Source organism: Artibeus jamaicensis, unplaced genomic scaffold (genome assembly GCF_021234435.1).
Source record: "Artibeus jamaicensis isolate MK-2021 breed Jamaican fruit bat unplaced genomic scaffold, CSHL_Jam_final contig_685, whole genome shotgun sequence".
Lineage (NCBI taxonomy): Eukaryota > Metazoa > Chordata > Mammalia > Chiroptera > Phyllostomidae > Artibeus > Artibeus jamaicensis.
Genome location: NW_026521924.1, coordinates 22461537 through 22485304, shown reverse-complemented (window position 1 = coordinate 22485304; position 23768 = coordinate 22461537). Strand labels below are relative to the sequence as shown.

The 23768-nt window shown below is 42.8% G+C and overlaps 1 protein-coding gene across 1 annotated transcript in view; it reads right to left on the bottom strand.

The window, feature by feature from the left end:
- TOP1 (DNA topoisomerase I) overlaps positions 1–23768 on the bottom strand; it is an 85953-nt gene that overhangs the window by 41186 nt on the left and 20999 nt on the right. The window contains exons 3-5 of the mRNA XM_053671322.1: positions 13402–13504; positions 2341–2464; positions 1246–1301 (exon numbers count right to left, since the gene is read on the bottom strand). Of these exons, the coding sequence (XP_053527297.1) occupies positions 1246–1301; positions 2341–2464; positions 13402–13504 (283 nt within the window). The remainder of the gene's footprint in view (positions 1–1245; positions 1302–2340; positions 2465–13401; positions 13505–23768) is intronic.

Genomic DNA, 23768 nt, shown 5'->3' with positions numbered 1-23768 from the left:
AATGCTAGATCCTGCCATCGCTGCAGGTGGAGGGAAAACAAGTGGAAAGGTTACCAGGCCTGAAGGTGCTCTCAACAGCTGACCAGAACACTGGGTTCTACCCAGCGGAGCACCTGGATTCTCTGCGATGACACACACACACGAGCTGACAAGCAGCCCAGCAAAGCGAATGCAGAGACACTGCCTCGAAAGGTGCATTCTGAATGCTCTAACCCAGAAAGTCTGAAACTGAACCCAGGACCTTACCATGCCCAAAGAGTCTATTAATGACTCAGTTTAATAAAAATCCCAGGCAGTCAGTGGCTTGGCAAAAAATAGCCTCCTTATGCTCAGTACTTTATCGAAGAAGCCAGACTGTCGAGGGCAGCTTCCAATGAATTTTATTACTCGGCATTCCTAGAATGGTTACGCAACTCGCCTGAAGAGGGCTCCTGCTTCCCCTAGTCTCAGGGACCTGGTGGGACCCACAGCTTTCAAAACTGTTCTCAAAGGAAACTGAGAGTTCAAAGTTTCAAGGCAGCAAAACTTTCAAAACACTTTGTCCTAGTCAGTAACGCAAACAATTCCAACAGTTCCTAGTAAGTCCGTTCTGTCATTCTGTGGAGGCGAGTGAGAATACATGACCATAAACTTCCAGGTTTTTGAAACTAGAGGGGACTCGTGGGCTTATTTTGAAAAGTTGAGGCTGATGAGGAAAACAGAATCGTGACAGTGAAAACAGTACAGGAAAGCTGTGCGTATTTTCCTTTCCTTCCAGAGGAGAGACACATTTCTACTCAAACCTACACCCTTCCCTAAAATGTGGACCGAACAGGAGAGTCTGTACTGGAGCCTCAGAATACTACTAACAATTACTACTGAGTGTGGAGCTCCTTTCTGGGTGATGAAATGTTCTCAAATCAGCGCGGTCGTGGGGAGGATACACAGCCTGGTGAATACACTAAAAGCCAAACCATACACTTTAAAGGGGTGAATTTTGTGGCATGTGAATTATATCTCAATTAAAAAAATTTTTCTTACTGTCTGCCACCCCCACTCAAAATAACTCCTGGAAAACGTGCTGCTCAGTCTCACTGAGCGGCACTGCAGGACTGCTCAGGTTGGCTCGGCCAAGTCCTCTCCCTGCCAACTTCCCTGGAAACCCAGAGGCCGCCAGGTCAGTGGGTGTTAGGTGCGCTCGGCAACAGCACAGCCGGGGCAGCTGGCCTGCTGGGCACCGGTGGAGAGAAGCAGGGGGGGCCTTACCTTGAGAAGCCATTCTCCTTCTCCTTCTTTATCTTTGCATCCCCAGAGGCTCTAATCTGAAAGGTAAGACAGCAATTAACTGGTTAGTACCTTGAAAGGACCACGTCTGAAGAAGCCTCTCTTATTTGATAGTATTTGGTCTCAACTCTTGGGGCATTCTGATCCCACAGACTCTTTTTGTTGAGCAGGTGAACTGACGGTTTTCCTATTTTTCTAAGACTTGTTTTTACAATTCTTGGGGGTGAATTTTCCAATTCACTGAGAAAAGTTTCCCTAAACTGGTAGCTTTTTACCTTTAAATTATGGCAGGTCCTCTCCCTCAGTAAATATACTCCACCTCCCAAGCATTTGCCCTTGGCAGTGCAGAGAGGAAAGAAAAGCAAAACAAAACAAAAAGGAATAGTCAATTTCCTGTGAAAGTATGTTCCTAGTCCTCTCCTTCAACTGCCCATGTTCCACCTCGTCACACTCTGGCTGTTCGGACAAATGCACACAGGGAGGGGGACACACACAGACGTGTCTACACTGAGTGTCCCCGGAAGAATACCAAAAACGATAGAGTGGCTGCAGGGATAAAAAGGAGATGTATTCCCTATTTCATATCGTCTGAGTTTACTGAGTACAAAGGTTACTTCTTCAAAAACTTCAATTAAAACAGTTTTTTCAAAGTGTGTGCCCAGCTCGACTCGTTTGCAGCCGGAGGCGCCAGCCACTCCGAGGCGGCTATACAGTTGGGGGAGGCGCCAGTACCACCCACCGCTCCCTCAAGAAGAGCCTTCACTCAGCAGAGATCCGACACAGTCTTTCCCCTAAAACAGCATTCATTTTCCTCGTGAAAGAAAACAGACATTTCCAGAAACACTACATCCTCAGCCTACCCATCTGCCATATGAAATTATGAACAGACAAGATATTGTAAATGCAGCGGCAAAGGGCTCTGGTTCTCACAGTTTAAGACTGCAGCTGACTCTCGAGCGTCCTGACAGAGACCTTTCCCCTCAACGGCCAAGGGGTCTACTCTGCAATGAAGGGGCTTTCGTACTTGCTTTAAAAGGTAAACTGAGGAAGAGGTCCGCCCCACTGGAAGTCCTGTACCTTTTCCTCCTTTCGTTTCTCCTTATCTCTGTCTTTATGCTTGTCTTTATGTTTTTCTGAACTTCCATCTTTGTGTTTGGTTTTCTCCTTCTCTTTGTGTTTCTTCTCAGAATCTTTATGTTCACTGTGAAAAGTAAAACACACAGGGTTAGGCCAGACCAGGGACCACAGGGGTTCAATTCACAAGATCAACTCACAAGATCCACTAAGATAACAGCAACTGTGGAAACTTACAAGGCTTTCAATAAACAGTCCTGACAGAAGGTTCAGGTAGAGGCTTTTGCCTACACTGGTCTTCATCCTGTTGGATGCTTTTGTTTTTTCAAAGGAACAAAGGAACGACGCAGAGAAAAACGCAGTCATTCTAAACAAACCAGGACATTTTATTTTAAAGTATAAGAATATGGAGCAGGCTCCACTGTACTTCTACGACATTCTACCAGCAAAAAACTATAATGGAAACATCCACGTGAGCATTCACATCTGATGAGAGGGGTGAAGGCAATTCCCCGAAAATGCGTCAGGCAGCTCTGCGCCAGGCCCGAAACAGATGGTACACGACGCCGGCCCGGCCAGGGCTCTGGTGCAGCCCGACACCGTGGGTGTTTCCAGCTAGATTTTACTGGGAAAGCGAGCTACTGCTAGATGGAGCTCACAGACCCATCTGAAAGCAAAGGCATGTCCTGTGCTAAGTGTTTACAAAAGCACTGCTTTTAAAAGGGTTTGTGGACACACTGGTAGCACTGTAAAAAGGCACTGTTCCTCTGGAAAACAAAATCTGACATTCAAAGCAAGAGCCATTAAAATGTTCACACCCTGACATCTAGCTCCTGGATATTTCTCTTTGGGAAATAACATTACACAGAGATGTTCCCTCTGATGCTTCCCACACCAAGAAGCAAACAAAAAGAAACCACCGAAAACTACATACGAGTTAGTAACAGAGAAAGAAACTGTGATGTATTCAATATTAGGTAACTAATATGCTGTAATTTATAAGTCCTATAAATATACATGGAAAATGCTTATGACAAATGGAAAAAAAGGAGTGCAGATGTCCCTCTGCACCTGAGGGGACTGGTTGCAGGAACACCACCTCCCCCCAGCACAGATACCAAAATCTGCGGATGCTCCAGTCCCTTATATAAAACTGTACAGAACAATGCATACGTGTATAACATGACTGCAACTACATAAAAACGTGTGTGTGGACAAAGACTAAAGAGGCAATAGGCAACGATCGCATGTTACATGTTCTGAAGGTGGCAGAACACCGCGTGACTGTTTTGGTCAGTGTGTCTGGCAGACCCTGTAGGGACCCGGCACACTTCACCAGTACATCCCACAAGGCAACGAAAGGAAGCCTGAACGCGATGCTTGGAACTGGGGAGGGGTGGGGAGGAGCTCATCACAGACACAAAACACCTGAAGGGGACACTCAGGCCTATGGGCAGCATGGGCTCTTGCCTTTCCCACCACAGACTGTATTTACCATTTGTCACATTTCACACCTTCAGCCCACAAAAAATAGGATTTTATCAGCAATGAGCTCACTGAGCCATGTCCATCCCATGAAGTCTGTCCTAGAAAGATTTGGCTAAACTTGGCTGCATTGAAGGCCAAAAACATAAACAAAGGAGAGCAACCAGTCAGGTGCCAGGCAGACCCCGGATCGGGAGCACATGCGCCGTCACAGACATCTCTGCACACACACAAAAGGAGCCCCAACTGAGTCCAGGGGGTGGGGAATAGCAGACACTCTTTGAAGTCTAGCCAGAGAATATGGGGACTAGAAGAAACAGGACTGTAGGTGAGGGAAGATCCGGGGATGTCTGGGGAAAAACGTCCACTTGCCCTTGTTCACATAATCTTCCCTTGTTAGGTTATTTAGAGGCACTACATACCGAAATAACAAGTTTCTACATGGACAACGTTTTCTTCTGAACCCGTGGTGGCTGAGCCCCGCTGCAGCCCTAGCTGGAGGCACGTGGGATCGAGTTTTCCCACCGAGTTTCCTCTCGGCATCAGTATGCCGTCACTCTCTATGCAATGTGTTCGCCTAAGGTTTTTTCCAAAATGCAATGTCTTATCAAAAAGTTTATCCTTCACTTTGTACAAAAATGGCTCTCAATTGCTAACACCCCAGCTTTAGAATGACAAGTAAAACAGCAAAGTTGCCAAGACTGCAACTGATCCTTCAAGAGCTTACAAGTGGTTCTGATACCACCAGCAAAATGTATGCTCAGATCACTATTCTATTATACAAGCATTGTAAGCTTTAGTTGGTTTTTAACATTAACTTTAAGAAATATTGATGTTTTTCTACACAAGTCTTTGCCTAAAGGCAAAAAAAAAAAAAAGAGGAACAATTATATCCATAATATTGATAAATGAATAAACCTCTCCCAAGAAAGAGGAAAAAAGCATTTCTAAGCAGAGTACGGTCCCCTTAGACTGATTTGGAAACAGAGAAGCCAGTGGTTCCACCTTAAAGTTATGTTAGAAACAAGCAAAGTTAAGATTTACACTCAGCATTTCCATCTCCAAGTTCAGATCATTTCCTACTGAATCAATCCTTTTCCAATTCCATGAAATTGATACCTATACCTTAAGGTAGACCAGAGTTAGAGACAAATGCATGGCCACTCTGAGACTTGATGTTAAGGTGAAAACTTCATTTTATCATCAAGTAGAGACTTTCTCGAACAGAGATCTTGGATGACTGAAATGACAAAACCTCTGGGATCATGGCTCCTCACTTTGTCTTCCCACAAAGCTACAAATGGCTGATTCGGCAGCAATCTACGTTGAGAAAAACTATCCTCCTCCACGTTCCACCTTCTCCCCTTGTCCTCTTTTTCTCAATGAAGGCGATTCTTACAACATTAGTCTATTTCACTCCAAAACTGGTTTTCTGGCCTTTTGGCAATCACAGTGCGGGCAATCTCTGTAGGTGTAACCCCCAACTCCCTCCAGTTTTGAGCTCTGCTGCTCATTATCACATGGAACAGAGATAGGGAGAAAGAGGTCAACAAACAACAAAGTAATGAATGAGACAGAACCCAGGCCAGCCCAGATAAGTGAAAAAAGTCAAAGGTACTTCCTCTGCCTACTAACCAGAGGGAAATCTATTCAGGAAATTCAAAGTTCCTGCTACAGTAGTACCCCTTTGTAGGTCAAAGTTAATCACAAAGAACAGAATAAGAAGAAACTACCAACTTGCCTTTCCAAAGGAAACTCTCACCCAACTTTTAGGTGTGAGAGAGCAGGTCTACCTTTTTATATTAAGCGAGCTCAGAAGATTCTGAGCAAGGACATCTCGTGGTGCACAAGGCATTCCATTGGGGACTGTAGAAATTCGAGTGTGAGGGGCCCTGTTGGGCCTCTAAACACAACACAGTGCAAACAGCCTATCCACCTGCCAGGTGCAGCATCTGTCCCTGCCTCAAGAAATAGAGAGCAGAGAGGGCTGGAGCCCTACCCCTCGCCCGAAACCCCTACACGGGCAGAAGTGCCGGCACAGGGCAAACGCACCTGGGGACAGAGTCCTGTGATACAGGTGCACACCTAAGGCTGTGCCGTGGGAATCAGAAGCAGGATTTGGCTGGTGGTACAAATGGAGGGAATCTGGGATCAGTTAAGCTGACTCATCACCACACACCGTTTCTAACATGTACTTCTTTTTTCAAAATGTTTAGAACTAGTTTGGCTTTTACGGTGGCTTAAAGAGCAGCACCTTGCTCACAGGGAGGTGATGGAAGGTGTGACCGGTGCAGAAGAGAAGCTGTGTGCTGACTGCCAGTTTTAAGAGAGGTTAGTTACAGCTGTCTCTATCCTAATCCCACTGCTTTTTCATACAAGATATCAAAGTCACAAACAGTGCTTTAAATACCACAGAAGGCTACAAATACTGCCAGTTCAGAGGCTGCAGAACAGGTGAGATATTGGAAAAATTTCAGCAGGGCTAAGAAGACAAAGAAACTGGAAGAAAGGCTTAAAACAGATGATAAGAGGAACAAAAAGGTGTGAGGAACAAACACATTTTAAGAATGAGTTTAGTCTAGGATACATCGAAGGTTGAAACACAGACAGTTCCAGAACCTCCGCAATGGTCACATTTTTGGATGGAACAGGAATTTCATCATCAGCAATCCGAGAGAGAAAACACCCAATTAGTGGCTACACACACATGCCGACTCTTTGGGACTCAGAGCTCATGTATGTCTGGGAATAGATCCACCGTTACCAGTAGTCGGGAATGCAGAAGTCAATGCCAAAGAGAACAAATGACAGAGTCAAAGTCACCTCTCCAGTGTTCATGCCTGTCCTATGCTTCAATTAGCTAAATTCCACTATGGAAAGAAGTAACCGACACTATTTTTAAAGTGATGACGGTGAAACCTTTGGTCTGTGACCCTTGTTGGAGCCAAGCGGACAGTTTTGGCCAGGGCTCCTCTAAGGCACTCAGGCAAAAAGAAGGAAGTAGGGAGATGCCAGGAGGAAGCAGTTTTTTCCTTCTGCCCAGTGACGGCATGGCTACCTCTTTGGAAAACCAAACCAAACCAAAAAAAGTCTGCGTCTGATACTCTAGAAGTAGGATGTTGGCTATGGGAAACCATTTAAATCTGTCAAAGAAAACACACAAAAACAGCTTCTCCACCATCGACCAATAAAAGTGTTTAACAGATACCTGAATACCACCAAGTGCCTGAAACTCTTTTAAGCAATTCAATCCCCATAACAAAACCGAGGTTAAGTTGTAACTTCCCCATTTTACAGATGTGCAAACTGAGAGGTGGTAGGTAAGGTTAAATAACTCACCCAAAGAGACACATCTAATGAGGGATAAGCAGGATTTAAACTCACGCCGCCCGGCTCCTCAGTGGACCGCTTGGTTAGGGACCTCCCAAAGCGGGAAAGAAGCACTGCTGAAGGCAGAAGGAGCCTCTTCATCTTCGGAGACTAGGACCTCGCCACTATGGCTAAGGGAACGGACTCACCCCACCTACCTGGTTGCTCCAAGACAACTCCCCGCCCCCCACTACAGGCTGCAGTCGACAGAATCACAGGGACTCCTACGGGACAGCCCGGTGAGGGCAGAGCTGTGGAAGGAGGAAACCATGGCCCCTTCAAGAAGGGCAGACAAGTCAAGCTTGAATGTTTGCTAAGTAAAAAATTCTAAGTAAAAACAAAAGTTGCCTCTGGGAAAAGAACGTAGCAGAAAGATTCTAAGAAATCAAGATTTCTTAATGCTGTTCGCTTCATGCTCAAAATCACAAGAATTATTGGAACTTTGAGTTGAATGGCATCTCAGAAATTATTTAATGCTTTGCTGGCAGGCCAGAGAGGATAAAGGGATGTGCCCAAACCCAATACACCCCCTGAACTGCCGGTCCTCCGTCTCTGAGTTCCTTACCTCCATTAACAGGATAAACAGTCACCAGTTACCCAGCCCGGGAGCCCCTTTTCTCAGGTCCCTCATGCCACGTGTGGCCAAACTCTCTGCCCCCTTTCTCAGCTCCTTCCAATGGCCACTTGCTCCCTTCAGAATCAAGTCCCAACTACTGCTTTCTCTCCCAACTTCTTAAATAGATTTTACTAGTTTTCCCCCCAAAAGTCACTTTTCTGGCTCCATTTTCTACTTATCCCATCCCATGAATCCCGGCACCCGCCCAACTGAACGGATGTCCTCCCAGAGCAAAGTTCATTACACAATACTTCCACGTTTTGTTTATGCCTTTCTCATTGTCTGAAATGCCCCCTGTTCTAGCCATCACCGTCCTTTGTCAAGATTTAACCATCTTTCAATGGCTGGCTCAAATGCTGTTTCCACCATGAGAGCTTTAAAAAAGTAATTATAGTTCACTGTAATAGAGCTAGATATAATTGAAATCTAGGACTCCAAATTAGATGTTATCAGTACTTTAGATCCCACTATCAGCAATGACTGCTCCAATTTATCTGAGTGCTATTCACCAAGCTTTGTGACGATGATCATCATCACTGCCACCACCACCACCTCAGCTGTTTTATACATTATTGTTTCCAAATGAATTCTGCCTGAACCAACTGGAAAACCTGACGGGGTCGGTGCTACTCTCAACCCTTGACCAAAATGGAAAACAAGACCTAGAAGTTAAATGGCTTGTATTAGGACACACAGCTGGTAAATGTGGGGCGCACAGGCTAATAAAATGACAGAATCTGGCCTTGAGTCCTATTTTAGTGCGCTGTTCACCACATCACACTGCCTTTCCTGAGCATGGTCGTGGTACTCGGTTCCCTCACTCCTAAACCATCCAGCCTTCTCCTCTACCTCCCTACGTTAATTAATGGCCCGTTTCCCCCAGGCAGGCTAATACAGGGATGTAGAGATAAATAAAGGGCTTCGGCAAACAGCTCACAAAAAAATAAATTTGATTATGTTTAGAAAAAGTCTCCCTAATCTGAGAACCAATTGCTTAATTTTTCCAGTACATTCCCCCCAGTTCTACTTCAGGCAGGACCTGGAACGGAGGGGAAGCAGGACCCAGCAGCACCCCCGCCGTCAGCGGTCTCTCCCACGGACTGTGCGGAAGAGCACGGCCAGGGTGTCTGCAGAAGCACCCTCCGTGCTGCTTCACCAGCGCCTTCCTGTCTCCCCTGGCTTTCCACGAACTTGTCACCCCAGCCTAAGTGCCAGGCTGGAAACCAGCAAGAGAGGCACGCAGCCACAAACCAGCAGGAGGAAATCTTGTTTTTCACACATATGACAGTCCTGCATTTTCAAAACCACCCCACCCCCATCACTCTTAATAATGTTGTTTACAGAAGAGGTCAAGTATTAAATATAATGTATGGCTACGAATGTAAGCTTTCAAAGAAATATCTGGTGAGATCCTTCAAGGCTAGTAATTCCTTAGCATCCAATCAGAGTATTCCTTTTGTTTCTTTTAAGAGGATTTATGTATTTTTTACAAGGATCTACAGTGCTAATAGTAATGCTAACAGAAAGAAGCCGTGTCAGAGATAAACAGAAGAAATTATTTTTCTTTGACTTCGGTATAAGCTCTTCCTGTGATGTTATAAATCAAACAGAAGATAGAGATAAGGTTTTCACAGGGTCAGAATTTAATGAAATTAATACAAGTGCCAAAGACTTTAGAGATCTGGGGTCCAGCACGAAAAAGGCAGTGCCTGAATGTTCTGGCACATTAAACCCTGAGCTGCTCACAGCGCGCATATGAGAAAGAGGTGCTTGTACTGAAACACAGATAGTTCAGCTGTACAACTGACCCTACCCAGGAAGGGGCTTGTTTTTCTGTGCACGCGTGTGCACGTGCGTGTTTACTGGAAGGAGTATCGTAGAGAAGAACAACAGGAGAAAACTCAGGCCCTGGCCTCATCCATGTTTGCCACCCTACTGCCCCGTGACTCGGAGCATGTCACTAAGACTCCAGTGCATACAAAGAGAGAAGGTGGAACAATCTTTAACACCCTCTCCCTTAGTTTGCACCTTCAGTGAGAATAAAGGAGAAACTGCAGAATGAGATGGGATCCTCTGAGGGTGGGTCCACACCCCATTCTCTCAGCAGAAAGGCTGGTTTCCCATTCTCAGTCGGACACTACAGGTATGCAGTGGATATCACTCTGCAGGAAAAAGGTGCCTCCTGGATGTGGGTCTTCAGTGCAGCCCAAGGAGAAATGACTGACGCTAATATCTAGTGGAGAAGGAAGGAACTCAGACACACACCAGTCAGCGAAGTGCTGGAATAAAGTATTTTCAAACTGAACGTGCTAGATCTTAATTATTCAGGGCTTCAGAGGTGACTAAACAAGCTTCAAGGTTTCCTTAATCTGCTAGGGAAGAAAAATGAAGGAACCCAAAACTATTCGAAAGATCAGAAGTCACTTAAAAAGAGAACACAGTGTCCAGGATATTTTAATGCACTATAACCAAGACAGTTCCTGTGTTGCAAAGAGGTAGTGCATAAATAGGGGTCAACTAGGAGGCATTTAAAAGTCTGCTTACAACACATCATCTGCTTAAACTGTTGTAAAGTTATTTATGTGTGAATCAGAGATCCATGGCTCGATTTAGTCATGTGTAAACAGAAACTCAGGCCAGGTTTTTCCAATGCCTCTTGGCAAACAGGTTATTTTCTTAAGCATTTTGATTAGAAATGAAGGAAATAAGAAAATATTAAAAGATACAAAAATCACACGACAAATTCCTGAATTTGCCTACGTTATCATCTTGGAAAGTATGCTATGATGGATACACAAAGTATCCAGCACATTGGTAGAGCTTTTATGCCTATGGACTCCCACGTAGCCCCCTCTGAAGCATGTATTAGTAGGAGGAAACGGAGGATGAGGAAGCTGAGTGAAGAAAGGTTACTTAACTAGCTAAGATCGCGCGAGACCAAAGCAGGAGACCAAAGCAGATGGTCCAGGACAAGAGGCCTTCTCCTAGAAAGAAGCAATTAAGCTACTGTGGCTTTTTCAAGAAAAGTAACACCAAACTCACACTCTTTATTTTTAAAAAAGGAGATTCTGGTAACAAAGGGCAGGACCAAACTCATGTCCCAAAAGGTTCCACACCACTCTATCCAACCTTCTCTCCACGGTGGCTGCAAATCACAGCTGGCAAAGTAAATGCACCAGAGAAGCAGGGTTGGTGTTCAAACGCTCATGTTTTCAGTATCGACCTCTCTTTTAAAAAATTTTTGGGCAAATTTCTGGTAACATGAAAATTAGCATTTCTTCATCTAATCTACAGGCATTTTCTTCAGATCATAAAGTTCTTCATGGTCAAAGATTATCTCATTTTCTTGGCACTTCACACGTCTAGCAAAGCATAAACATGGCAGGCAGGATAAAAATACTTGTTGGACACGCTCCTGTGATTCTTCTCCTCAATACACACACAAAGAATCGAGAGCCCAGACTCAAGCAGACACTGTACATTATGTTCACAGCAACGTTATTCACAATAGTCAGAAGGTAAAAAACAACCCCAGTGTCCATTCACAGAAGACTGGATTTTTAAAATTTTTATATAAATTTATTTGGGTTTATCTGAGCCAAACTGACTACAGTTGCCAGGAAGCAGGATCTGAAATGCTCCCAAATGTATGAACTTTTAAAAATATGACATACAAAGGAGTATCATTCAGCCATGAAAATAAATAGAATTCTGATGTGCAACAGCACCAATGAACCTTGAAAGCATCGTGCTAAGGGGGATAAGCCAGGCACAAGAAAGATAATATTTTATGATTCCACTTACATGAGGTATTGAGAATAGGCAAATCCATAAAACAGAAGTTGCCAAGGATAGGGTAAGAGAATGGGGAGGCATTATCTGATGGGGTCAGAGATTATTTGGGATGATGAAGAAGTTCTCAAGATGGACACTGCTGATGGCTCTGTAATATTGGGAATGTACTTAATGCCACTTCCAATGGCGAACTTCATGTTATGTGTATCTCACCATAAATACAAAAACGCTTGTTTGAAATTTAGGATGGCCAAAGGGAACTACCTTGTAGAACACTGTAAATATGTGAGAAGAGGAGAGAAGATGGAAACTGGTGTACTGATAGGTGATCTACTCGCTCAGTCAATAAACATGTCCTGTCACCGACTGAGCCTTGAGGATGTAAAATGAACACAACAGACCCCAACTCTGCTCCAAGGACCAAGAGAGTCTAGGAGATTCACCTACTGAAATTAAATTCAGTGGATAAACTAAAATAGAAACTAGGTGATCACATGTTAAGAAATGAGTAGCAGGGATGGGGGCGGCTCAGGGGCGGGGAAGACCACCGAAATAGTAAATGACTTGTGAAGAAATCACAAGTCAATCCCACCACAGAAAGTTAACCTGGTTATTTTAATAGTTCAGAAAGACTTATTCATTTAAAAAAGAGAGAGAGAAAGCAACTTTCACTTTAACTTGTCTACAGACAGTAACCCAAGCTAATGAAGTATAACTGACCTTGAACAATGAGGAGGTTAGGCACAGTCATCCAGGCACAGTCAAAAAGCCCAGGCACAGTCAAAACTCCATGTATAACTTTTCACTCCACAAAAATTTAGCTACTGACTGCCTACTGTTGACTGGAAACCATACTGATAACATAAACAGTCAATTAACACATATTTTATATGTTATATGCATTATATACTGTATTCGTATAATAAAGTTAAGCCAGAAAAAAGGAAATGTTACAAAGAAAACACATTTATAGTATTTATTGAAAAAAATCTGCACACAAGCGAACAGCTCAGTTCAAACCCAAGAGTCAAGTACAGTTCCAAGAGAACCCAGGCTGCAGCCCCTTGTTCTAATAAATGATTGATCTCTACATAAATTCCTTTCTAACAAGACTTAAGCCACCATGGGAATATAACTTTCTCACCAACTGCCTTTACTCAAAACAGAAGCATCAGTCCTCATTTTCAAAAAGCAGTACTATATCCAAAGATACCTTACACACAACCTTTGGACTTAACCATCCCCCCCCCACACACACACGCACATGCCAAGTACGTGGGGGGGGGGGAGCAAAGTGAACCAGAAAACATCTTTCTGAGGCTTGCGTCCCAGAGGGAAGCACTACCGAGTTTCATCCATATTGGCAGCCACTGGTTTTTGTGCGAGCTGAGCCCCTCTAACCCGATGAAAGCTAGGAATGCCCTCTCCAGGAGAAAAGTACAGAAAAAAGAAAAATGCCCATCATGTCTCTAGTCTAGGCCCCTTTGGTCAGGGCAAGCCCTCTGAACACCTGATTAAAGGCCATCATATCACCATAAATCCACAGCTGACTTACTTTAAAATCACACTTTAATGAGGTGTATACTGAAGGAAAATTCACCACACTCACGTCACACATCCTGATCTGTACAATGGCATCACCGGTAAGACCATCCTGTCAGTCAGAGGCAATCAAATCCAGCCTCTGCTCACTGTGCTATCCAGCTGTTCACCTGTAGCTCAAGTCAAGGCCTATTCTGGGTGAGCCACGCCACAGCCAACCCACTGCAGACTGAAGGGGCTGCTGGTTCAACCCTTACCTGTTGCTATGCTTGGACTTTTCTCGATCCTTCTCCTTGTCCTTCTTGTGCTCTTTGTGCCGGTGTTCCCGATCTTTGTGTTTATCTTTGTGTTTGTGAGAATCTGCAACCATAAGAGATGAGTCAGTTAAGAGGGGTCAGAGGTGTCTCCTGCCCACCTACCTTGACAAGCTGGTCAAGAAGCACAGTGACAGGATTCAAATGGCATCTGTAACACGTGTCTTGGTTTTAGGGGCAGGGTAATGGGCTGCCTTGTCTGGACCACTTTGTGAAATCTCTCCTGGGAGATTCCAGTGGGAGAAAAGATTTCACAAATAGGTCCAGACAAGGCAGCCCATTACCCTGCCCCTAAAACTAAGACACATGTTACAAACATGCAGGCAGGAAGGGGAGACAACTCTACAATAAAAGGAAGCAAGAGTCTGGCATCTGTCTGCTAGCTCTGGTGCTATTAAGACTAAGCTATAAATGATACAAAGGAATAAACATGAACACTAACTCTCAAGATATAAGGTTATCTATGTAATGTCTGGAAAACTCAAACCTCAAGAGATGTGTTCTAAATCAAGTATAATCTAAAGTATAATCTTCATTATACTTTAATGAAGTATACAGTTTCTATATAGGAAATATACACATTTCAAAGATAGTGTGATATAACTCTAACAAAAATATGCACAGGTATAACACCCACCACACTCAAGATGAAGAACAAGGCCTGGCCAGGTAGCTCAGCTAGTTAAGAGCATCATTCTTGTGCACCAAGGTTGCAGGTTGTACACCAAGGTTCCCAGTCAGGGCACACACAAAGATGCAACCGATGAATGAGCAAGTAAGTGGAACAAATCGATGTTTCTCTCTCCCCCTCTCAAAAGAATAAAATTTAAAAAAAATTAAGATTCGCAGCAATACCATCACCCCGAAAAGTTCCCTTATGCCCATTCCCAACCTATCACCACCTTCCACCCTTGACCTGACGCACAACCACTGATCTGGCAGTGCCATGAAGTGCGTGTGTCTAGATGACTAGAATTTCATATGAATGAAACCACATAGGATTTCCTCTTTTGTGTCTGACTTCTTCCACTCAACATAGTATTTCTGGCATTCATTTATGATGCTGGATGTATCAGTAGTTGGTTGGGTTTTACTGCTGAGTGGTACTTCACCGTATGGATGTATTGCAATTTTTTTTATCCATTCTCCAACCGATGGACATGTGAGCAGTCTCCAGGCACGAGTTAATTCTGAATAAGCCTACTAGGAACACTCATACACAAATCCTTCTACAAACATGTTTTCATTTGTCTGGGGTATGTACAGTGCAGACATTATTGGGTCAAGTGGTAAGTGTATGTTGAATTTTATGGGCAACTGCCGAACTACATACCAAACGGGCTCTACCATCATACCTTCCTACCAACATCACATTTAAAAATAAAAGAGTTCCAAATGCTACAGATTCTCACCGACACCAGGTATCACCGGCCTTTAACTTGAACCATCCTAGCAGGTGTGCAGTGGTTCTCTCATCATGGTCTTAATGTAACTTTCCTAATTAAATGAGTATCTTTTTCTGTGTTTATTGGCTACTTATATCTTCTTTGATGTAGCATCTCCTCAAATCTTTCCTTCAGTTTAAAAATATTTTAGTCTTGTTATTACTGAGTTATGAATCCTCTGTACACTCTGGATTACACTACTTTTGTTAGATGTATGTATTGTGAATACCTTTTTTCTAGGACTCTTACAGAGGTAAGGGACAGGGCACATTTTTAAATCTATAAAGATGTCCAGTTGTCCCATCACTGGTTTTTGAAAGACAGCCCTTTCCAACTGAATTGCTTTGACCTCTTTACTGAAAATGAAATGACCATATAATCACGGTCTCTCTCTGAACTCTACTCTGTCCTTACACGGACACCATCTGAACTACCACAGCGGCACAGTGATGTTCTTTTTCATAGCGAGTCTAAAATCAGATAATATTAAGTACTAGGCTGGCCAAAAAGTCCATGTGTTTTTTTTCTGTAAAATAAAAGCCACATTTTTCACTTTTACCAGTAAGTTTATTGATTAGGATATTCTGAGTATGTCAGCTATCCCCTGCTATTGGCTTCTAGTGGGTCGAGGCCAGGGGTGCTGCTAAACATCTTCCAATGCATAAGACAGCCCCACAGCAAAGAATTATTTAGCCAAAAGGTCATAGTACCAAGAAACTTCACAAACCACTTCTGACATGTTTGATCAGTCACAACACCTTCCCCATATACTGTGCAAATCTTTTCTGCATTTGTTGCATTTTTACGTTTCTTGAAATAATAAAGTATAATATGCCAAAAGTGTTGCTTATTTTTCCATCTTCAATATTGAAATGGCTGCACAAAAATTCACCAATTTTGATATATTTTTTTAAATGCACACTGATATGACAGCTGTCACAATACAATCTAACAAAACTGTTTTGAATGAAATGAAAGACAACTAAGGGCTACCAGAGCCATCTTTCAGAAAGAACTAAATGAACTTTTTGGCCAACCCAATACAACACTTTGGCTTTATTCTTTTTCAAAATAGTTTTGCCTATTCTATGGCTTCTGAATTTCCCTAAGTTTTACATTGCTTGTTATTGTTTTTAGAAAGGAAGGGAGAGAAAGCAGGAAGGGAGGGAAGGAGGGAGGAAGGAAAGGGGAAAGGAAAGGGAAAAAGAAAAGAAAAAAGGTCAGCTGGGAATTATGTTCATAGGACAATTTGGAAACATTCTCATTTCTTTTAATCCATGAACACAGTTATCTTTCTCCACTTATTTAAGTTAGTGAATCTCAAAATTTTAGGGTGTATAAGAATTCACTAAGGGCCCATTAAAAATGAGGTTCAATGGGATCAGGTCATCCCAAAGTTGAATATTCATCAATTGGAAGTTTATGTATGCAACAAGTGTGGTGATTTTAAAATCTGTCCAGCAGATTCTCTGATACTACTCTTTTCAAGAGAGATGGCCTCATTCATTTCCTTCTTGACTATGGACTGGACTTAGAGATTTACTCCTAAAAAAACAGTGCAAATGTTGGTATGTAACTTCTGACACCAGGTCATGGAAGGCACTGGATGTTTCTCCGTGCTCTGAGAGAGGCCACCTGCCACAATCTCAGGAGCTTAAGCAGCCCTTTGGAGGAGCCATGTGGCAGGGAACTGAAACTTACTGACAACAGCCACGGGGGTCAACCATGGTGGAGCAGGCCCCAGTCTCAGGCCTGCATATAACTGCAACCTCCCAGAGACCCTGAGCTGAAAACACCCAGCTAAGCTGCTCCTGGATTCCCAGCTCACAGAAACTGTATGAGAAAACAAGTGTTTGTTGTTTGCAGCTACTACATTTTGAAGTAACATTTCATAGGAATAGGTAACTAGTAATAATGTATAGGTGGTGTGTATGTGTTCATCCCATTCCTCGCAAAATGCGGTAAAGCCACATTTGGCATAATCCACTAAAATGATCTATTCTGTGCCAAACTCTATGGGAACAGAAGTTTACATGACCATACCCCTACCTACAAGAATTTCTGATCCCACGGAGATGGGAAAAATAAAATCATAAGGCATCGGAAGTAGAACTTGAACCCAATCTTCCATGAAGATGCAGAGTCCAACTTCTAGAAGTCTAAAGTCTAAAACTTTAAAATGCTGAGTAAATCTAATGTACAAAGTTGGTGGCCCCAGATTACTTGACAGTAATAAAACCCTCCAATTACTTCTCCAAACTAAGCACTTGTGGTTAAAATCTTAATGGCAAAATACACCACCAGCAGTACATTCCACCTGGAATGAAGTGTTTTTTTTGTTGTTTACAGGCTGTATTTAACAAAAAAGAAACAGAACATTATGATCTGTTATTGTGGTCCAAGAGTATGGCAGGGACTTTTTTTTTTTAATTACTCTTGTGTATAATTCAACAAATGCAAAAACAAACAGCTACAAAAAAGACTAGAGACAGAAACCAAAATGTTAAAAGTAGTCATTTCCGGGTGGTGAACTTATGCACAACTGGATTTCTTGTGTATGTATTTCGTCGTCTTTCACCATCTTTTCCCATGTGAATCACTTCTGTAATAAAAATGTTATTTTTTTAATTACCATGCTTTAAGAATTTACATTGACAAGTATTGGTGTACACAAGGAAAAGGGGAGTTCGATTCACTAAAAAGCACTAAATTTAAAGAATAAAAAACTATGTAAAAGATAAATTGAAAGTAATTCAGGTAGATTTCAGACAGCCGGTCTGCCAATAACATTCTCTCTCTGAATGCACAAAACTTCAAAACTGACTTTAAAGCCAGGTTTCAAGTCTTTTAAAACAACTGCTAATCTAAAAATGCAAAGTCAAAGTACATAATAAGAAACTTAAGGCTTTATAATCCATTGATGCAAGTAAGACCTAGGTCAAAGATCTAAACCCCAAGTGTGCCTAATTTTAAAAGAAGTTACTACATGTCTACTACACGTTCGAACTGTGATATATGTGCTCTGACAGACACCAGAAATACACACCTCCTTCAGTTGTCTGAATGGCCCTGGTACAGCTCCACACGTCAGGTTGGGCCTTCTCAGGATAAACGAGGGGGGGGGGCAACACAGAATAAATGGGGTGCCTCCTGAAATCCAAGTGTGTAGAGAGGCCCTGGCTGGGTAGCTGAATGGGGCATAGGGTCATCCTGATACACCAAGGTTGTCAGACACTTACAAGAAAAATTGTAATGTGTAAACAAATGCAATTATCAACTGACAGGGAAACTGTAAAGACGATCTGCACTAGTAAACTGACAGGTAAATAATCTTTGAAGATGTATATGAACTACTTCCAGGTAAGTGATGCCTGGAATTTGCTTTAAAACACCCTCAAGTAAAAAAACAAGGTGGGGGAGGCCTGGCTGCTTTGGCTTGATTAGAGCGCTGCCAGCACGCCAAAAAGGCCGTGGGTTCGATCCCCTGCTGGGGGCATACAAGAGGCAAGCAACTGATGTTTCTCTCTCACATGGACATGCCTCCCCCCCCCACACCCCTCCCTACCTACCTTCTTTCTTCTCTAAAAGCAATGAAAAAAATGCCCTCGGATTAAAAAATTTAAAAAGGAGTGGGGGAGAGATATGGAGATGGATAAAACAAGACTGGCAAAAGGCTGAGCGTTACTGAAGTGGACAGATATGGCAGCATTCATTATACTGCTCCCTCTACCACTATATAGGAGGTCAAAGTCCAGCCATTGTTAATATAATGAAAACCATTTGCACAACACTGATATAATCTTGCAGCCAAGGAGTGTGGACTGGAATGCGAATGTGTGAACAATGACAACTTCACTGTACTTACTAGTCAATAGGGGGAGGCAGAAGCCATTGAGTGAACATGTGTACTATGTGGCCATCACACTGAAAATGACTGAGCAAGCAGAGCAGTGATCTGCATCAAAGTTTGCATTAAGCTTAAACATTCCTCTGCGGAAACTATTTGCATGATTCAGAGGCTGCAGCTCTGGGCAACTGGTTATTGGCAGCTTCATCACGACAACACACCTGCTTATGCATCACGTCTTGTGCAGAGTTTTTTTTGTCAAAACATCAAATTACCCAGGTGACTCAGCCACACTACAGCCCACATTTGGTGCCCTAGGACTTCTGGCTTTTCCCAAAACTAAAATCACCTTTGAAAGGGTGGAGATTTGAGACTGTCAATGAGATTCAGGAAAATACGATGAGGCAGCTGATGGTGATTGGGAGAACTGTGTGAGGTCTCAAAGTGCCTTCTTTGAAGGGGACTGAGGCATCATTGTCCTATGTACAATGTTTCTTGTATCTTCCTCAGTAAATGTCTCTTTTTCATATTACATAGCTGGACACCTTCTGCATAGGCCTTGTTTGCTTGAAACTTTTCATAATAAAAAGTTTAAGCTTCTTCCCTTCCAATCCCTTATTTTTTCTTATTATATAATGGAACAACAAGAAGAGGAGTAGCTGAACCCAAGAGAGTATTTGTATTAAGGAGCAGTAAGAGATAAAATTAAGCCAAGAGTCAGGGTGCCCTGCTGTGAGCATAACAGGGAGCCATTTTGAGCAGGAAAGGAACAGAAGGAAAGCCGTGCTTAAGATGAACTGAAGGACAGTGTAGAAAGGCAAAGGCAGAGTAACCAGCCAGTCTACAAAGAGCAGTCCAGAAAAAAGGAACCGTAGCAGGTCTGCAAAGAAAGGAAGAGACATAAAAGCACACTGATGAGTGGAATTAGAACTCAGCTCCAGGAACTCACAGGCTGTGTGTGATAATAATTAATACGTATTGAGGGGAGTCGAAGACTCAAAGACTTTGGGTCCCCCACCTAGGAGAATGAAGTGGCTCTGAAGACACAGCAAAGCTGTGCAAACAAAGGTGGGAAGAAGGAAAGACTGGTGAAGTGACGACACCAACTGAAGCCATATTGTATTTCAGGTAACAGTCAGATATCGGACTAAAGATGAGGGTCAGAAAAGTACCCAGTAAGTGAAAAAGTGAAGCCAATAAAGGCATATTGATCTATATCCCTCATGGTGAAAATATAGACAGCTTACTAATGGCCTTGAAGATTACTTTTAGTACATACCCTTCCCCCTTAACTGCAATCCATCTAACAATAGCTACTGTTCAAATGTTTTGGAGGAAGAATCTTGCCACTTCAAGATTCTTGGTTAAATCTATACCAGAAAACCTCATTCATTGTGATTTCAGGTCACCTATTACCTGACGACAACTGTTTCAAATCCTAGGATTAAACAATTTGAGATGAAGACATGGGAGAGGAATAAGGCAGCTTTGAGAAGACAGAGACAGGTAACAACCAATTCCTTCCACTCTAACTTAAGTTACACCATAGAATAGATCAGTAATTAAACAGGCAGCATAGCAGTCAGCATCTTCTGTTACTGTTAACTGGAGTGTTCCTTGAGGTTAACAAAAATTTGAAATAAAAAGACTTCCAAATGATAAAAGGGCAGTATCAGTGCCTTTCCCTCACTGTCGAAATAGTTGCTGGCTGGCATTATGCAAGGACTTGATGATTAACATGCGCAAGAAAAGGAACCCTTCTACACTGGACTCAGAATTATATTCGGAGGTCTCATTCATTTACAAACACTTAAAATATATTCCTAAATCCAAAGCACCCTGCTGAAGACTTATGAGACACTGACTCGACCCTTAAGGAATTTACAGCCCCAGAAGGTCATAATTAAGGCATGGAGATAAAAAGGGCACTCCGTGGGTGGTGCCAGAATCGCGCTGGAATACTGAGTAAACACTGTCCCATTCCATTTTCTTCCTGCTCGAATGGTGAAGAAATGTCATCCCCATTTCACCCAAGTAACACTAAGAGCCACTCCTCCCTGAGTGGACGGTCTGGGTGGTGGTCTTTTACCCCTCTCCAGGTGGCACCATTTCATCAAACCTGTAACACATCTTCGCCCCTTAACATCTCTGAAGAGGCCCATGTAGTTCATATAATCCCCAATGGAGGAGGAATTTAACAAGATCTTAAAAAAACAAATGTAAATTACTCTCTTTTGACCCAGCAATTCATATGTAGGCATTGAAGTTGAAGATACACTTCCAAAGGCAGAAAATTTAAGCTGGTTAATGTATCCATAAAGCAGAGAAATTAAGTCAGAAGAAGAAATCTTTCTTTAATTTTAGACTTGCTGGAGTGAATTAAAATTCCTTTCCTACCCCCAAAATCTCAAATGTCAAGTGACTGACATTAAAGTAACAGTGTTTTTATTGCATCTTGATGCTCCTATATTTAGAAGCTATGAAAAACTTTTTATGGAGGTAATCGACATTCTCACAAATTTCTATACATGGAACATGTGGGTATCATTACCTCCATCTCTTACAAGATGGCAGAATTTCCTGCCCTGCTATTTCTCAGTAAGAGTAGGAAGGTAGCAGGATTACTTAATTTATGGGCAGTTTGGGAAAAAAAAGTCTTTAAGAGTAAAAAAATTAATCTGGATTAACTGCTTCCTTTGTTTCCAAGTGAAATGTAATATAATAAGGGAAAACAGCTTGATTCCACCAGAGAACAAAAAATAAAGTGCCTGGATCTAAGAGGCCAGTGAGGGGCCAACATCGGCTCCTTGGAGGAGGCAGTGTTTGGGCTGCATCTTATTAGAGGTTAAGAAGGAGTCAGCAATACAGAAGAAGGAATTCTTGGCACATGAGCCATAAAAATCAACTACCTATTATTACTATTGTTGATGAAAATTTGATCTTGTCATGATTGAGCAAAATTAAGTGAGATCGACTTCCTGTCAGCTAGGAAATGGTCGAGTTAATTTTTGTCGGCAGCATATCAAAAAAATGAAATCCCAGAGTTTTATCATATTTACCTCTCTAAAGGCATGTACCCCCAAAGCAGTTCCTTAAAAAATACAAATAAATTCATGTTTTTTGTAGTTTGGAGTCCAATCCTCTGCTTTGAGAGAAGAGAAATAAAACACCTAGGAAAAAGAAACTTCAGTATCAAATAAGCCCAGTAAAATCTGATCCAACCGTGATAAAGTCTCTGAAAGCTGGCATAATCCCAGTATGACCATGAAGCTGCAGGCTTGGAAACCAGGTGCACACTTGGCCTCAAGTTGCCACCAAACTCAGTGTCAAATCAGGCATCAGATGGAGAGTTCACTCCCTACAGGGGAACCAGACACATAAATACAGGAAGTCAAGTCCATAAAACACTTCATTAAGTATGTTCAAGAATGATGTGGTTTAGCACAGAAACTACAGCTAAACTCTAATGCCGATCAGAGACATCACGGAATAGTACAGGAGACTCGAAGGGACTTCTGAAGGGAGCCCACCGGTTCACCAGAGTGAAAAACACCTGACTCAAACCCTTGTTTCACCCCTTACTGTGTGACCTCGGTAAAAGTCACTTAGCTACTGGGTCTATAAGAAGGCAGCACAGATCAGTGATTAATCTCCTAATCTCTGCTCACTGATTTGATAGCTGTGACCTCTCCTACAGATAAAGAAATGAGCTCCAAATATTTAAGTGACTTTAAAAATTTTTACTTCAAGTCAAATTCTTTGTGTACCATTGCACAATTCCTGACTGACCTCCACAAAATGATAAACGTGTTGACAACTGTCAGTGAAGTGTGATTATTACTGAACCCTCTTCATGGTTAATGCACACAGGACCAAACGGAGCCTGCCTGAACACTCCAAATAACATGGGGGCCAGTTATATGCATGCATTTAAAGCAGCAACCACGCCAATTCACCCCACCCAACCAACCTACGACAAAGACAGTACAAGAAAATTTTAGCCTGCCCTAACAATCCTACACCCAGAAGCCTAACACACCTACAGGTTTTTAGGGAAGCACAATGACCAGTTTACACCCCCCAGGTAGAGACACGCTTCCATTAGTTTAGCTGCAATCAGTAGGTGGCTAACAAGTTGCCAAACCTATTCCACCCAGGGTCTCTAATGCAATCACAATTCAACCCAAGTATAAACGTTCACATTTTCTTAAGAGTGAAAGGCTAAGGAATGACAAAGATTACTGATTATTTTACCAACTATTCTATGATCTTAAGGCATTTTGCCACTCCACCATTCTTCTAAATGTTTAGGGGCAATCAGATCAGAGCGAGAGAGGTCCTTTGCTTTCTTACAAATGCCAGGAGAGAGAGAGTTTTCGGCGGGTAAAGGACCTCGCCACACTGACTCTTGTCCACAGGTTTTGAGACTGAAAGCAGCCAGGCTGGGCTCCTCCCCCAAAGACAGGCATCAAGTCGTGTGTGGGGGACGAGAACAGAATTATTCAACCCCAGCTGCCTCTCTCAAAGAGGTCCTCAATGCCACTCTGTAGGAGGTATCTGCTGCTGATCTGACCCACAAATACACAACCAGTGCGTTAGAAAGTGAATAGTGGGACCATGTGGGTGAAAACACTGGGTAAAGGAACTGATGTTCTAAAGAGGACAATACCTGCTCATTATTAAGTCACGTCTCCTGGGACAAATGCTTGCATCTCCTCCTTTCCCCAGCCTCCAAACCCTCGGCTAACACATCCCCAGAAGCTGGAGTTTAAACAAAATCACCATTTCTACTCAACGCTGCACACTTAAAAGAAGACTGTTTTTGTCTAGGACAGATAACAAGCTGGTCTTGGTGATAAAGACTGGCACCCGGAGTGTGGTCAGTATCAGGGGTGTGCAAATCTCCCCAGGAACTTAATGCCGAACTAAAAGCAGCCAGGAAGCCTAAAAGCCCTTAACTGGGAGGGGGATGGGTTGAGGAAGAATTCTACCCTTCCCTCTCCCCCTATACAGCTGTC